The 17,700-nt window shown below is 45.6% G+C and overlaps 1 protein-coding gene across 30 annotated transcripts in view; it reads left to right on the forward strand.

Moving 5' to 3' along the window:
- LRRFIP1 (LRR binding FLII interacting protein 1) overlaps positions 1 to 17,700 on the forward strand; it is a 106,171-nt gene that overhangs the window by 31,744 nt on the left and 56,727 nt on the right. For 20 of the 30 annotated variants that reach the window (XM_077180999.1, XM_077181001.1, XM_077181005.1 and 17 more), the window contains exons 1-2: positions 7,561 to 7,663; positions 14,469 to 14,555. In XM_077180999.1, coding sequence (XP_077037114.1) covers positions 7,619 to 7,663; positions 14,469 to 14,555 — 132 coding nt within the window. In that variant the 5' untranslated portion in view covers positions 7,561 to 7,618. Of the gene's footprint in view, positions 1 to 7,558; positions 7,664 to 14,468; positions 14,556 to 17,700 lie in introns of those variants that run through there. The other 10 variants (XM_077181023.1, XM_077181024.1, XM_077181025.1 and 7 more) reach the window with 6 other exon arrangements.

Genomic DNA, 17,700 nt, shown 5'->3' on the forward strand with positions numbered 1-17,700 from the left:
AAGAGAAGTCAAACACCAGAAGTCTGAAATATAGCTCAACTCTTTTATTTGTGAGCTCTGAGTGACTTTAATTGCAGTTCTGCAATCAGACAGTAATATGGTATTTAAGTGGCACTCTGCAATACAGCCATTCTGCTTGGGTGTTCTGAGGTTCAGTTTTATTTAAATTTTATTTAAATTTTAAATGAGGACAGCAGTTGCTGCAGAACACAGCTGGTGCCATAGAGAGAACTGTAAGTGGTCAGTGCAGAAGAGAAACTTCTCTCTTTTTGTAAAGAAGTTGGGTAAAACAGAAGAAACCACTGGCTGCAGCTTCATGCAAATAACTATTGCTGGAGACAACACTGGGAAGATTTTTAGGCTTTCTTTGTGAAATTCCAGCCCATATTTGCTAATGCTGCCAGTGGGTTTTGGGGTTTTTTTCTCCTTCTAGTTATCATTTCTGGTTGATTAATTTATTTATATGAGTGATCCAGCTGTTTCCCAAGTCAACTGGACTCCCCCAAAATTATTTCCATGAGTTGCCAGCCTTGATGTAAATCCATGGCTGCAGCATTATCCAGGGTGTAGAAAACACATGGATTTGTTCTCAGAAGTAACAGCTGTAGAGGAGTATCCAAATTCCTCCCTGGTGGGACCAACCACTTACTGACCAGAGAGCTATTTAGGGAGAAAATGCCAATTGAAGAAGTGACGTAAATGTGGTCAGTTGATACTAACTGAGGAGCTGCCAGCCAACATCCTATCCTGGAGTTGCTCTTTCATCCCTGTTTTGCTTTTTTGGAGTGGAAACAGCACGAGTGATTGATTGCTAAATAGCAGTGGAAGTGGTGCACTCTATATATAGAGTGGGGCTGCAGAACGGAGCTACAATGCTTATGAAAAAGAAAAACCAAACCAAAACAAAACCCCACCAACAAAAACATTTACTGAGATAATAAATGCCTCTAAACCACTGCCAAGATGGAAATGATAACAAGATACCTCGGTTTTAAGAGGTGTTTTAAGATCAATTTCTTGTGGCAGGATTTGCTTTGGTAATCCTGGTGGAGCTCAGCTATTGTTTAGACTAAATATTGTTTATTTTTGTATTTTTAGCAGCAGCTCCTTGGGACTCTGGGACAATATAATTTCCGAGGTAGGATGCAAGTCCCTAATTGTGTCTTGCATTGTACAGGCTGTTCAGTGCAGAATAAACATTCTCCTCCTTCGTGGGGGGGAAAAGGTCTGTGTCAACAAGGCTTTGCAGCCTCTGCTCGCATGCCTAAGCTCTATCTCCAAGATGGGTTTCCTGGCAAACACATCAGCAAATGTTTCTCCAAAGTGCACAGTGCTTATGTATAAATTCCTTCATTAGTCGTGGCTCTCATTCCCTCCTCCCCTTCCCAGTCTTGGGCTCAGAATGTTGAGCAAGAGGACCAGGAATGCTGAGCCCTTAAACTCAGATAACTCACAGCAGCACCCTCGGCGTGTCAGAGCAGAGGGAATGCCTGTTCCAAACAGAAAACCAGAACTCTGGCATTCAGAGAAACCCTAAAAACAAAATTGGAAATCACTCTTGGAATGCCCTTGCAAGAAAAACTTTCCATCATTTATTCTCCTACCATACTTCAGGCTTGTAGGATTTAGGGTGTGGATGAGCCTGAGCCAGGGAAAGAGGTTCAGGCTGCACTCAGGGTGCTCATGGGAACACCACAATAGTTCCCCTGGCCAGGTTTCCAATGTAGGTATACTTTATCATCCTCTTTCTATGGGAAATCTGGACACTGCTCAAAGAGTACTGTCAATTTTTTTGCTAAAATGTTGGATAATGAGATTCTGTGGTGTTTGCAGAGGATGTGATCCCTGTTCATAGAAGGTGCCATCCTGGTTCATTCTCTCTAGTGAGTGCAGTCAGATATTCCAGTTGAAGCCCTGATGAAGTCTAGCTGTAAGTCTGACTTTTTGGACTTGATTTTTACTTTGAATTTGATTTCTTTTTTTTTTTTTTTTTTTTTGTGTGTTCTGAGTGGGAGAGCTTGGTGACTTAACCGTGGCACTCCCAGAGACTACAAATGCTGGTGGTGCTTTCCCACCTAATGTCCCTGATGGGGTAGGATGGAGTGCAGAACCTCTGCCCTTTTTGGAATTACTCTTGGGTTTCCAATTCCTCAACATTTACAGTTGTGGTGGGAATGGTTAATTCCAACTCTTTAATCTCATTGGTTTGGAGGTAGAGCTTGGGAGGTGGTAAAGCTTCGTGCTATGGATACACCACCAGAAAAGCACTTTTCTACAAGTAAAAGGCTCTTGCTGGATCATTTTTGTATTTTTATTACACAGGTTTTTTACACTCAGGTTCTGTGAGATGATCTGAACCAAAACTCTTTTTTTCCCCTTTGGTCTGATCTTTTTTTTTTTTTTTTCATTATTAAGCAAAGGAATGGAAAAGCTTAAGACTAGGCCAGGAATTTTTATTATGGGAACAACTCTTGAATCTGTCACTTCTACAACAGGAAGATCACATAATTTTTCATCCACCCTTATTTCCAATTTCTGAAGCTTTCATCCACCCATATTTCCAATTTCTGAAGCTGAAGTAGTCTGGCTTTAATATATTCAATGTTGGTTTTTGGATTTTTTTTTACTACTTTTACTACTACTACTTTTGTTAAGGTTTGGATTGAAGCTTTTGAGATGGTATTTCGTGTTTAAGTTTAAATGTTTATTTTATTTATGTTGAAGTTTTATAGGTAGTGAGTTTTGTAGTATTTTACTAACAAGGCACAAAATTATTAATTATCTTTTGTTGTAAGGTTTTTTAAGGTTAAACTATCTAATTAAGAAATGACACTTAAATTATTTTTACTTTTAATTCAATAACTAATTACTCGAAGCCCGCAATGCAGATTTTCTTTGTCTAATTACAAAATACTACTTAAATCATGAAGAAAAAGTAAGAAGAAGGATTAGGTTTTTTTAAGACTTCTGTTTTGTTAAATGTATTTTATTATATTCTAGAACTTTATATTATATTATACATATAGACATATGGGATATTATACATAGAGACACATATGTCTATATAGACATTATATATATTATGCATATAGGCATTTATATCTATTGTACATATAGACATATATTATACATATACTATAGTATGTAGTTTTATTTGAACTCTATAGTATATAGTTTTATTTAAGCTATATACTTGTAATAATAATATAAACTATATAATTGTAATAATAATATAAACCATATACTTGTAATTTTAGTCTTATTAATTAATTTTGGAAGTTTTTTTATGGCCTTAGGTTAAATATAGTATTTTTTTTTGTATGTTTGGGTTTTAAGTTTCAAATTCTCAGCCTCTGGCATTCTAACAATTCAATATCCAACTGTTGATGGCATCACTGTTTTGAGGCTGAATGACAAATGTGCCACAGACTCCCCATGAGCCTCCCAGCTTCCCTGCTGGAGCATGACTCAGTCTGACCTGTGCCTGATCCAGCAGTTTCCTTCCTCCTCCTCCTCCTCCCTCCAGGCCGCCGTGCAGCCTGGCCAGAAGATAATCTGTTGATCCTGGCAGGGGATCGTGGTGCTGAAAACCGGGCATTGTTTTCCTAAGGAGCACTTGGCTGCGTGTGCTGGAGCCCAGCGCCTCGGTGGTGGCTACAAGGAGGTTTTGTTCCCGGGGCCAGCTGGGCTCCAGGCGTGCCAGGATGGCCCAGCAGGCAGGGATGATGGAGTGATGAGGCACAGATGTCACTTTTCCTGTCCCTCTGACCTCGGGTGGGTGTCACTCCAGAGGTTTCTATTGGCTTTCTTCAGCATTCGAGGAACAACATTGTGAGCAACCAAATATTTCTTCTAATATAAAGTATTTTTTTGCTTTTTTTTCCCCACAAAACAAGACTTTCTTTCTCTGTTCCCACTGTTTGGAAAGCCAAGACTGAATAAGACACTGACAGACATTACCAAAATTCCAAGAATCATAGAATCATTTGGGTTGGGAAAGATCAAATCCAACCAATAATCCAACACTGGCAAATCCACCAACAGTGATACCACTTGAAGAGAATGCAGGAAATGCACAACAGAATTTCATTTTTATAGCTATAAATGATATCATCTGAGATCTATATGGTGGTGATGGATAGTGTTGGGAAGTGACTGAAGAATTAATTAATGTTGGCTGTATTGCTGAAGAATTAATACTGAGGTGGGCCAAGCTGGAGCCAGAGTGCTCTAAGGTGCAGGTTTCTTTCAGTTTTTAAAATGTCTCTTTAAAGGTTTTGACCACTTTATTCCTACTTGCATGCCTCTTAACCTGCCCATAACATGCCTTAAAGACATAATAAAAATCAGTTGAGTGTGAGCTGTGCTGGGGGCCAAATTCCTTGGAATTTGAGTTATCAGTGATATTCACATACCTGGAGGCTGACTGGGTGATCTTTCCCTCTTGCTTTTGACACAGCTCCTCGGTTGTTGGTTGTTAAGAGTAAAGTGCAGTTCTGGCAAGCTGATTTTTAGGATTTGGGCCAGCATTTGATGAGGATTGCCTTGTTCTGAGTGCAGGCATGCATGTTGTGTGCGTGTGTGTGTTTGCAAAGGAGAGGCGTGTTCCCCACGGGGAGATAAGGAGTCTGTGTCACTGGAATCAGAGCTGCTGTCCTAACTGCAGTAAACTTCCTTTTTACTCTCTGCTTAGATATACCCAGCTCACAGTTATCCCACCAGATTTCTGGAAGTGTCAGCTGACTCTTTTTTCCCCCTTCTAAGTCTCCCATTACCTGTTTTTCTTCAACTCAGTTTAGCATTGTAGTACGTGCAGTGCATAAATGGGGACATCCTTCCTGCTTGGATATGTCCTGGAATTAATGTCACTTTTCCACAGCATCCTATTTCACATGGGAAATGCATGGACACAAGAACAGTGTGCTGAATAAATAAATAAATATCAATTTTAGAAGATGCTGCTGTTTTTCTGAATAGGAGAGAGCTATAATGAAATAGACACTACTTTTGAGGGGATTTGTCAGGACCTGATTGGAATTTCGAGCCTCCTTTTACATAAAACCAATTATAAAATGCTGAAGTGTGTGTTCAGAGCACTGCCAGCTCTGTATTGCTGAAAAATGGGAGTTTGCTGGCATTAAAAAGACCTCTTGATCCTTCAGTTCCTACCCAGCAGGTCTGTAGTACAGCTATTTGTTTGAATTTATCCCAGGGTATGTATGAAGTGCTTCCTCAAGTAAACCCAGTAAAACCAAACATCTTGGCTTGGAAAGTAAATAGGAAAAGGTGTGGGGGGGTAATTTATATTTTCAGTGTATTTTCCAAGTGACACTGCAAAACCTGTAGAGATTTGCCAGTGAATGTAAGGGGAGGTTAATTCTTGTTAACCTAGAACCAGAACAAATTGTCTGTTTCAAGCTAAGATGAAGATATTTGTCACGCTGAGCTGTTCTGATGGCTCAGATTTACACAGTTAACATCACTCCCCTTCTCTGTTAAAATGTCTCATTTAAGGCAATATGGATTTTTCCTGAAGAATTGACTCCAGTGCCTGGTCCTTGCTGCCTTGGGGTGAGCTGCCATTGTGCAGAAGTGCCTTCTTCAGAGCTGAGCAGAAAACATTTCTGGAAGCCCCAAATCATGCTTTTACCTGCACCAAAACTGGATAGTGAGCAGCCTCTGGGAATTAGGGCATGACTCCTCTTGGATTTAGGGCTGTTCACAAAAGACAGACCTGCTGGAGGATGAAGTGAGAGTCTGTCAAATGAAGATTTAAGTTATAGATGCTTCACAGGAACATAGAGTATTTATTAGTTTCTTTATGCATGTGCTGGAGTGGATTTGAGACAGTTTAGATTTGGAGTGGACTTGAGACAGATTAGATTTATTTTGTTAAAGCAAAGTTGGGGCATTTACCTGGTAAAGGGGTTAAAAATAACTTGTAGGCTCAGCTGGTGGCTTTGGAGTTTAGTGAAAGATGTGACTTTGGAGATCTTACTGCAGCCTTCCAGTACTTAAAGAAATTGTTACAGAAATGACAGAGACTTTTGACAAAGTGTATGGGAGTGACAGGACACAGAGGAATGGCTTCACAATGACAGAGGGCAGGGTTAGATGGGATATTGGGAAGGAATTCTGAGGCCCACAGAAGCTGTGGCTGCCCCTGGATCCCTGGAAATGTCCAAGGCCAGGCTGAATGGGGCTTGGAGCAACCTGGGACAGTGAGAGGTGTCCCTGCCCATGGCAAAGGGTGGGACTGGATGGGCTTTAAGGTCCCTTCCAACCCAAACCATTCTGCAGTTCTACGATTCACATAAAACCAGCCTATTTTACAATTGTAAAGCTTCACCTGACCTAAGCAGGGTTTCTCCCAGGGGCAGGGTGCAACTTAGACCATCCCTAATCCCTCTTATTTAAAGGAAGCATGACTGGCCTTCCCAGGGACATGGCTTGGGTCCAGGCACTGCCAAGTTATCACCCCCAAATGTAAAACAGTGCCAGCGCTTCCAAATGAGCTAAAATACAGTCAGCAGCATGGCAGGGTGTGCTGTGCCAGCCTGAGCAGCCAGATTCCTTGTGCTGGGCAGGCAGCTCATGGAAAAACTGAGCTCAGCCGCTGGGTGGAGGCTTCGCTGGGCTCCTGACCGGGAAGGAGGGCGCAGGCTGAGTTGCTAAGGAGCAACCTGTTTGGCTGGCCCTGGAGAATCCCGTGCCAGGAAGAGATGACTCCCCGAGTGCTCTGCTGTCGCTGCTGAGGAATGGCAGTGGGTAAAACGAGCTCTTGAGGCTTCGCAGCTCTCCCGGCCCCCGGGCGTTTCTCCCTGGCCTTTGGGAGGGGAGGGATGGGTGTGCGAGCTTCAGGTGAAGTCAAGGGGAATCGAGAGATGCTTTGGGTTAAATCCGGCGGAATCAACAGGTGGCATTAACCTCCGTGGAGCCAGGATATCTGCTCTGACCGTGTCTCCAGTTGTTCTTGGGGTATCGTTCCGTTTAGTGCCACTTAAAGCCACTTGTGCCCTCTAATCCTTCTATGCCTTCGGCTCATCCACCTCATCACCTTTTGAAATGCAGGGTGCCCTTTTTTTGGCCAGCCGCTATTCCTGATTGCTCTTCTGTAGTGCCGTCAGACTTCAATCACACGTTTTGAAATTTTTTTCCCATTATTCCATTTCTGAAAGATTAAAACCAACACCAGCGTGGATGGCTCGTTTTAAGCTCGGCTCTACACAAGGCAATCCTCAGCCCCGATATAATTGCAGCAATTAGCAGCGGTGGGGCGGTTTGTTTGTGCCATGCAAAGGCCGCCCGGCGTGAACAGGAATATACATTTATAAGCATGGATGTGCAGCCCGGAGGGAGGGCGGGCGTGCGCCGAGCTCTTGGGTTGCTCTGTTTATCCTCCTCGGGGACACAAAGGAGGCGAGGAGGCGCTTTCCGTGGGGGTTCCGGAGCGATGCCCGGCAGGTGTGTGTGTGTGTGTCTGTGCGTGTGTTTGCTCTCCCTCGCTGCTGTCCCGGCCGGGCCGCCGAGCGCCGCTCCCCGCCCGCTCCCCGCTCCGCCCCCGGGCCGGGCGCGTCCGGGCGGGCCCCGCCGGGGACAGACGGCGGCAGCGGGAGCCATGGACGCGGCTGCCGAGTGCCTCAGCCCGGCTGCCCAGCAGCAGGTAAGGCCGGGGGGCTGCGGGGGAGCTCGGGCAGCGCTGCCGGGACAGCTCCGTGTGGTGCCCGGGAGCGGCCGGCGCGCAGCCCGGGATCGCTTCGCACAATCGCTGAGCAGAACGTGAGCTGTGAGCTCTGAGCTGCTCCGGGAGCCGTCGTGCCAGCGGAACCTGGGAAATGATTGCTGGGTAAAGTGTGGCAGCAGCCCCGTGGGACCATCAGGTGGCCGCGGGTGGGTCGGGCATCCCTGGACACGAGCTGTCACTCGGGCTCACCGCTGTCACTGCGAGGGGGACAGGAGCTGTCAGACCTGCCCGGAATGGGCTGTCGGGGTATTAGAAGGGCATCCCTATGGTTATGTGTAGGCTAAGGTTCATCAGCCTGCTGCCTCTGAATAGTAATTTGCATTTAAGAGAAAGGTGAGGGGTAAAAGCAGGATGTGGACTGACCGAGCCCTATGTGATTCACGGGTTCATTACCATATGAGTAAGTGGTGCAAAGTGTTGTATGTATTTATAACTCATATGCAAAAAAAATGTCAGATGAATATGCTGCTTTGACCTCTTAAATATAGTCCCTCTTGTTTCCATGCTAAATAGTCACCACTCACCTGGTGAGCTCCTGGAACTCCTGGATTAGGTCACATGCTGCTGAAATGGAGATGGGAAAAACATTGCCATGGGTTAGCACTGGCTCTACCCGGTAGCTAAGTTGGTCAGCTGTTACAGGAATATTGCAAATCAGGTGTTGCTTGTCCAAACAGACTTTAAATTATGTAGGAGGGCAAGAAACCTTATCAAGTTTTTGACTGATGGAGTGTGACTTGGCTAAACAGAATGAACAGTCCTATAATATTTGAGGAAGAGGATACAGAATACTGGAATGGGACAGCATCCATCAGGAAAAATTATGTTGGCCCCAAAAATGACTGGCTGGCTGTGTGTTAAGCATGTTGGCAAGAGGTTTAAATCAGCCTGAGAATAGTTATTGCAGCAATGCCCAGCAGTGGCTGCTTACAGGGAGCAGGTGTAATTTAGTCAGGCAGACTTGTGTTTTAAGGTTTCTCTGGCAGTGGGATCAGAGAGCTTTTCTGGGTATGGTTTGGTGCTGGCAAGCTAACACTTCAATCCTCCACGACAAATATGACACTGGCTTTGATTACTAGTCTTAGAAGCAGGTAATTTGGAGTGCACTGGAATTGAGGGGTGCTTTGTATAGCTGGAAAACTCTTACACATGTAACTATGTGGCAAGTCAACATAGTCATTTGTCACCACTCAGAAAAGCAGCGTAACTTCCTGCCTTTGTTGGCTGTGTCTTGGGGCTGCCAGGCGAACAATGAAGCCCTGGCTGTTCCAGGAGGGAAAGGCTCTGAGAATGCACACCTTCAGGATGTGTGTGTGTGTCACCGGCCTCTACCTTAGCAGCTCACCTCAATAATTCTCTCATCGTGCGATGATGACAGCGCAGCTTCCCCGGCGCGCGCGCGGGGCCAGGAAGCCGCGGCTTCCGTCACCATTGTGCTCCATCCCCCGGCCACGGGCACAGCCAGGCCTGGTCCCCACCAGTGGGGTTTGAAAAGGGGCTCTGTGGGGTAGGGGTCTCTCCACAGCAGCTGCACATGCCATGCTCCCACTTCTGCAGGCAGCAGAAGATGCTTCTCACCCTTTCCAGCTGACACCCAATACCTGGTTTGGTGTTTTTTTCACATGTGGTTGTGCTCCTGTTACAACCTGCTCAGTTCTTCCCTCTTCAGATCTAAACATACTGAACTCCTTAAGCCAGGGTAAAGATTTGCTGCTTCACAGGGCTGGGGTTTTATTTTCAGGCTGAGTGACCCTTAATCTGGAGTGTCAAGTGCTGAGCAAGTAGCCCAGCAAAAGCAAGGAGCATTCTGCAGTTCAACAGTGCATTTCTTTCAGGGCTTGGTGACTGTAAATCATTCTGAGCAACTGCAATAAAAACCCAAGAATTCAGTGTGTATATTTGTAGCATTTGAACGAGTCCCATAAATTAGGGTGATGATTTTTCAGCTGGTGCCCAGTTCTGTGTTCCTCTCAGCAGTCTGGTTGCCATCTCCTCTCGTTTTGCCCATGGGGCCTTACAGAAACCTCTGATGAAGTTTGGGTTTTTTTTGGTATGACATGCTCAGTAGGGCTGAAGCTGCCAGTTCTTCTTGTCAGATGAGCAATATTTCATAAAAGGGAAGTTGCAAAAGCTTTGTAATGAGTGCAATTAGGCTTTGTATTTTTATTCTTCTGTTTTTGACAGTGATCTGTCACTTTTGATTGAGGCCTGTATTGCTTGCTGAGTCACTGATGAATTTTAGATGATTTTAAGAAGTCAAGGGGACTTCTTCAGTCTTAGTGATTTCTAATTTCTTTTTTTTTTTTAATCTTTCATTCCTTGAATAGTTATTTATGCCTTAGGCAGCCTAAAGAACAGCTTTTAGTAAGCTGAATTTCAGAAGCATGTGAATTTTTGGGTGGTTTTCTAATGTTAAGCGGTGTCTCTTGCAGGCTGCAGTGTGTCTCTGCTACTGCCCTTCGAGGTGACTCGGCTCTGTCAAGTGCTTGGGCTGGACAAAGACCAAAGTCAGCCAGGCAAAGCCTGTTTTGGTTTAGTCAGCACAGAGAGAGAAATGTAAAGTTAGCGTTGTTGCTTGCAGGCTGTGCAAGAAATCAAGGTATTTATAGCACAGAGCAGAGTCCAAGAGGCTCAGAGAGTGTGGTCTGACAAACCCCGATGCGTTCCATCACGCCCGTGCTGCTGAGGAAGAGGCCCACAATAAATCTGACACTCCTCTGTGTGTGTCTGAACGTCTGGCCTGTGTTTTTATTCTTGCATCTCCTAAAGGTTCACAGCTTGAGCAGCTGGGGCTGTTCTGGGTGTCCATGCCCTGTGCCGTGCTGGGGGGCACCCACTGTACCTGAGCTGGGCTTTGGCACAGGAAAACCTGTGTGCAACCGGCTCCCACCCTCACTGCAGGATTTGATAGGCTTGTTACCAGCCTTTGGTTTGACTTTGATAACCTCTTGCCCAGTGAGATGTGGACTCCTCCCTCTCCTGATGGATTTACCTCCTCTGAGCTCACAGGTGACACCAGCTTCATCGCCAATGCCACCTACAGAGTATTGAAAAACAATTCATTCTGAGTTAAGTAATTCCATCCACCAAAGCATGCTAGAATGAGATTATGAAGGCCACAGGTTGACCATTTGATGGTTGGCCTGGCTATAGCATGATGTATTTCTGTTGAGCTGGAGAGAACCCTCCAAGACTTGTGGGTAGCCTCACATACTGAAGGCTTTTTTTTCTCCTTTTTGCATATTTCCTGTCCCCCCCTTCTCTCATTTTGCTGTGGGCTCAAAAACCCTTTAGGGAAGGATGGCCTGTTTCTTACAAACCCTCCTTTGTCCAGCACAAATGAGCTGGTGTTTGGTCAGGAACCACGGTGAAAATAACTGTGTAATCATCTAAATGGCACCCAGACATCCCTGAGAACGTGCTTGAAAATATTCCTTAGTGCTTGATGCAGCCCTAAAGGGACAGCAGCCTTCTGACAGAGAAGTTGGGGTTACTAAGGAGCCAAGAGCATGATTTGGTGGGGACTTATTCCTTTACTCCACGAGGATGGTCAGGCAGGGGAACAGGAGCCTGGAGAGGCTGCAGAGCCACCAAACTCAGAGGTTTTCAGGAGCCATCTGGACCAAGCCCTAAGCAGTGTGATCTGAATGTGATGCTGACCCTCCTTTGGGCAGGAGGGTGGACTGGAGACCTCCTGAGGTCCCTTCCAGCCCAAACAATTCTGTAATTATTTATTTCAATGTGATGAAAATTAGGTGCTTTAAAATATGAGTGTTCAGGATGGAATAACACTCGATGACTTCTTACAAAGGTACCAGTCTCTGATGACCACAGGTTTTTAGCTTAAAGTTCAAGAACCCAGGATACTGTTTCTGTTTTTTTTATTCAAAGATACTTAAGGCTGATGTGGTCATGGAAAGAAAAAGTTCATAAATAAACAATATGCTTGTTCTAAGATGTAAGCCATTGTTAGTCAAAGCTGCTGAGTGAAAATGTGTTTTTATTCTTACAAGATTTGCAGGTTGGCTTTAAATGGGCAGCTGGAGGGCTGCAAAGATGAAATAGAATAAAGTAGAGATGCACCATGGATTGGCACTAAAAGCAGAATTATATCCTAAGAAATGGCACACAAAATATGTGGTTTTGCACGAGGTAAAATTCATTTAACTTCCTGCAGTTGGTATCTGTAATTTAGAAACTGGCAAGCCTCATTCTCAGGAAGGCCTGAAAAAAACTGGCTAAATTTTAAAATTATTTTCCTATTTTTCAAGTTTCTTCATTTCATATTGTATTGTGCTTGCTTCTGGGAGAATATATAATTCTGCAACATAGCTAGCAAATGTGTAAGTCCTTTGGCCCTTATCATACAAGGAAAACAAGGGGAAATATGTATCATTTGAATTATATCTGAATTTTCCATATATGCACCTAGTTCTGATATGAAAGCTCAGCTGGTTATTGAAATTCATGAGGATGACAGCTACAATCATGTTAACATCCAAATAATCTTTTTCTATCAGGAGGAAAGTTGGGGATACACAGCCTGTATTTTTGGTGTGTTTTGCTTATGGAGACTTTAGGGCCCTTTGTTTTCCACAAGGTAAAACCAGTTTGTGCTGGTGTTATTCCTCACCTCTGTCAGGTGGGGTTTGCCACAGTTTATTTAAATAAACAGAAGTGTTTATTTTTGAATAAACAGGAGGGATCACATCAAGTCAATACCAGGCTTATTTCCAGAGCTGTGATTTCGTGCCTTCAGCACACTTTTCAGGGCATGTTTGGATACTGGGTGTCATCAGCAATTCCAAACACTGCAGGTGGGTCAGGGCACTGCCTGCCAGGGATTCACCCAGGCTTTGCCCAGCAGCAGGGCTGGGGCTTTCTTTTCCTGCACAGACTGCTTCAGGTTGGGAGGTGTTGTTGAAAACACATTTGGGGATTCATGCCTGCACCCAGAGCCTGCTGTCACCTGGCTCTGTAAGTAACAGGTTATGGCAGGGGATGGTTTTGGGTGCAGGTGTGGAGGGTCTGCTCCTGCTATGAGTTTCTGTCCATGGCAGAGCCACTTACCCCGAAATTCAGGCAAAGAACTCAAGAGAGAGCAGCTCTGTGCAAAACCAGCCCTGTGCTCTTTCTGCCATGGGCTTTTTAAAAATTCTCTGAGAAGCCTTGTTTCCTTTCTAGAAGTCATTTTTCACTGGGACCTCTGGAGTCCCAGTCCAATCCCCTGGGTCACCTAGAGCAGGTGACACTGAAACATTTCCAGATGGGTTTGGGATGCCTCCAGAGAGGGAGACTCCACAGCCTCCCTGGGCAGCTGTTCCATGCTCTGCCACCCTCAGTGAACAGAAGTTCTCTCTTGTGCTGAGGTGGAACTTCTTGTGGTTCAGTTTATGGCCATTGCTCCTCATCCTGCCACTAAGAAGAGTCTGTCACCACCCTCTTGATGGTCTTTGGGATATTTGTATGGATTTGTATGGATTGATGAGATCCCCTCTTGGTCTCCTCCAGTCTGAGGTTTTAAGATCTACATCAACACAAGGCTCCTGGTCCTCCCGTGCATCAGCTTGTGCTTGATTTTCAGATTTTCATCAGCCCTTTTCTGTTAACTGCAAGTTTCAACCATCATTCTCCCTTTTTTTTGGCTTTTTTCCCCCATATTTGGTTTGTGCTTTTGAAGGCTGTGACCCTTTCCCCTGGGTTTGAGTGGTGACTGCACTTAAAGAAGGGAAAAGAAATTACACCTTTCTCTTTTTTGGTGGTTTTCCTTCTGTTTAGAAGCACTACTGAAAACACCAGTGTTTTGATTTCTCTGTGTGCTTGACCTTGCTGTTATGGTGGATTTTCCTGTCAATTTGGATGCTGTACTTACAGTGAAAGGTTTCAGAAGCAGAGGAGTTGGGTGTAACACCAGGGTGACTGGCTGTGAGCTGTGCCTTTGGCTCCCTGCTGAGCTGTTCTGAGCTGCTCACCGTTGTGCTGTACCAAGCCTGAGCTAGTTTTACTTTTTCCTCTCTAAGATCTACTAGCTTTGCCTGGGATTTAAAGCAGAATATTAAAAACGTTACTTTATATGATGTTCCATCACTTTCAACTGGGCTGAAGTGAGGAAGCACTGTAGATCTCTTGAGAGGTCTGTTCTTGTTCTTGGCAGAATTCCATTCCAGCGAGGTTTGGACTGGAATATGGAATTTTGGAGATTTATAATGGAGCTAGTGCATTTTCTCTCCATAATTTCAGCCTTAGCTGTGCATACTGAACTCCAGTGTTTACCCAAATCCTGTGCCCAGGTATGTGTGCACAGTGTCAGTGGTTAGGAAAAATGGCACATAATGTGTTTGTTGTTGGTCAAATTAATTCATCAATAAAAAATAATCCACGCTGCGGGGGGGGGGGGAAAACCATCAAAACAACCCAAAACAAAAAGAGCAAAACCTGCCTTTCTTAAATAAATCAACCTGCTTCCTCTCCAGCCACACAAATAATAATTAAAGATCTCTTTTAAACACAAGGGTGCTCAGGGAGGGTAGTGCCTGCACGGGGGTGTTACGATAACAAGTTAGGGAAGGCAGGGCCATTACCTGCAATAGGGAATTAACTCCTACAGATGTGTTTACAGCCTTGCCCAGTCAGACCTCCCCATTTCCTGCCCTGCTTCCAGAGCTTGTTCCCCGTTGGGTTGCCCAGCTTTGATCTCATCCCATCCCTGTGTTCCCCTTCCCAGGCTGAAGCCAGACTCGCGGCGAAGCGAGCGGCGCGGGCGGAGGCGCGGGAGATCCGGATGAAAGAGCTGGAGAGGCAGCAGAAGGAGGTAAGGCCGGGGCTTTGGGGGTGCCTGGGTTGTATCCAGGGAGGAGGATGTTCAGAGATCCTGGAACAGAGGGCTCGTCTGTGTTTTGTTGAAATAATCTGCGTGGAGCTAATGTTGATCATAGAAAAGCTGGAAAAAACGCGGATCGTGGCAAGGATTTTATCTCGGTGAAGCTGGCATAATTATTCACAGAAAATCCTGGTGGTTAGTAATTCTTGTTTAATGTTAAACTTTGAAGTATGCAGCTTCCTTGTGGAGGTGGTGGATTCTTATCACTTCGTTAGAAATCCAATGAATATGGAAGATTCCTGGCCCTTTGTGTAACTCCAGTGGGAAGTTGTTCTGCTTCCTGCTATGAAGCTGGTGCCCTCCCCAAGTTTGTAAAAAGGATGGGCTGCTCTTGGCAGGGGCAAGGGTAGAAGCTGCACTTGTAGGCAAAGCATTACCTACCTGGTGAACTGAACCAGAAGCTCTCAAAAGTTGTGCTTGGTGGTGTGCATTCAGTGAAACGGCAGAGTGGCTGCAAGAGGGACAGCAGTAATCACAATTTAGTTTTTTGTAGATTTTTGAAGGAGAAAGAAAAAGTAGGGAGTCTGGGGGCAAGGTCTGGGAATACATACTAGGAATTAATGTGGGATGGGAAGAAAGGGAAATGGCTTCACTCTGACAGAGGGCAGAGTTGGATTGGATATTAAGAAAAACATCTTCCCTGTGAGGCTGGTGAGGTTCTGGCATGGGGTGCCCATGGAAGCTGTGGCTGCTCCTGGATCCCTGGAAGTGCCCAAGGCCAGGCTGGATGGGGCTTGGAGCACCCTGGGATTGTGGAAGGTGTCCCTGCCCATAGCAGGGGGTGGAATTGGATGGTTTTAAGGTCCCTTCCAACCCAGGCCATTCTGTAACTCAGTGGTCCTACATTTGCTTTAGGGTGCAGAGCAGGATCTGGCTGAGCTTTGGAGCAGTGAATCAGGAGGTGGCAGCAGGATGTGGCTCAGGATGTGACAGCAGAGCAGTGCCAGTGCAGGCTGCAGCAGCCAGCCCACAGAGAAGCTCCTGGGCAGGCTGCCCACGCTCAGCTTCTGGTGAGGCAGGTCTGGATGTGTCTCAGCTCCCTTGCTGCAAACACAGAGCTTGGGGAAGGTGGGAGCCTTCTCCTGCTGCAGTTGCTGCTTTCTGAAGGATGTTTCTTGCAGCCTAGCCCAGCCTGGGAAGTGCTGTCACTGCTGAGCTGGCAGCTGGGGTGGGGGGACTTGGGAGCAGCCGTGGGAGGGTTGTGCTAAACAGGCACCACGTGTTTTGTTTGGGTAGCAAAGTAAATAGGGGTGTCCTGGCAGCTGACACCATCTAATTTACAGGTGACTTAATGAATCTGATGACCCCTTTGCAGATTAAAAGCTGATGCTGCAAAGGGTGTCTTGGTAAACTGAAATTTAGGTGTGAAAACTAAAGCTCCTGCAATTAAGGGCTTGTCATCTGAAAACCTGTGAAAGCTTTTTATAGATAGAAATTGGGTAGGGCAGGATGTCCCTCTGAAATACCAGAGTCATTGAAAGCTCAGCCAGATACCCATCACAATCTGCTTAGTAACTCACTGGCATAAATGACACATTTATTTAATATTTGCACGCTTGGGTATTCTGTAACTTTTGGAAATAGTTTAATCTTAGCCCCCAGATGCCAGGTAGAGATGTTAAGGATACCTCCAGGAAGTTTTTCATTGCCACAAGTGTCTTGCAGGTATAATAAAACATAAATACAGAAAATCCCAAGCAGTGATCAACACAAGATATTTGGCACCTACCCCTTCCTTGGAGGGGAACCTGCTGTGACACTGGGATCTGTACACCTGGTTCTCTGCCATCTTCATTTCCCTTTGCAAACTTTTCAGAAACATAAGGAGCGCTTTTCCACTGCTGCCATGTTAAATAACCAGAAGTTAAAGCACTTGCTTTACTACTTCAGAAGGCTTTTTAGAGCCCTAACTCCCTTCTGGGAGTTAAAAAGCAATAAATGAATTTATTGCGTGTGCGTGTAGTCTTTCATGCTTTAAGCCGTGTGCATGCCCTGGCAGGCTTCTTGTGGAGCATGGATTACTTGGAAATATATTTACACTGCTGGTCTGAGTTAAAAGTTTCCAGGTGCTACCATTACAGGCTATAACTATGGCAGTGAAAGAAAGTGTTTTAATGATTTGGGTTTGGAAACTGGCTCCTCTCCTGCCCACCACCTCATATTTATGACATTTCTCAATCTTGCACTTCATTTCCCTCATTTTAAAGTAATTGGGTGACTTTTGCATGAAGAGTCTACACATAGGATTGAGAAATTGTGCAGTAGGAATAGCTGGGCTTCTGGCAGAGAGCTCTCAGTTGCAGGGGGAGATGTGGGAAAGTTCTTGTGGGAGACTGCTCTGCGGTGGGGCAGGATTGCAGGTGTGCTCCAGAGGCAGCATCATCTCCTCACCTGGCACCTCCTCGTGCCAGGCAGCACAAAGAAGGGTAACTGTGCCAGTGGTTTGGCTGTTTTCGTTTGCTTTTTTTGTTGGTTTTTGTTTTGTTTTTTTTCTCCAGGGAAGGGAAGCTAAAGAGGAGAAGGTGAGCACGAGTTTCATAGGGAAGTATAAGCTGGGTACATGAAAAGTGTTTTCTGAAGTCGAAGAAAACAGTGAGCACAACAATTGTGACCTGATCACAGAATTCCAGCATGTATTAAGTTGAAAGGGCCTTAAAATTTAACTTGTTCCACCCTCTGCCATGGGCAGGGACACCTCCACTAGCCCAGGTTGCTCTGTCCATCCAGGTCTTGGACACTGCCAGGGATCCAGGAGTAGCCGCAGCTTCTCTGGGCACCCTGTGCCAGGGCCTGCCCACCCTCACAGGGAAGAATTCCTTCCCAATATCCAATGTCAGCAGTGGAAAGCCATTCCCCCTTGTCCTGTCACTCCAGTCCCTTTGTGTTCCACCATCTTTCCTGTTGGATGGGGCTCCTGTTGGAGGAACATTCCCAATTCCCCCAGCCTTTCCCCACAGCAGAGCTGTCCCATCCCTCTGATCATCCTGGTGCTTCCTCCAGCAGCTCTGCAGGTGGGGTCTCACCTGAGCCAGGCAGAGGGGCAGAATTCCCCCCTTTCCTGCTGCCCACACTGTGG

The sequence above is a fragment of the Agelaius phoeniceus genome, chromosome 7 (assembly GCF_051311805.1).
Source record: "Agelaius phoeniceus isolate bAgePho1 chromosome 7, bAgePho1.hap1, whole genome shotgun sequence".
In the NCBI taxonomy this organism is placed as follows: Eukaryota; Metazoa; Chordata; class Aves; order Passeriformes; family Icteridae; genus Agelaius; species Agelaius phoeniceus.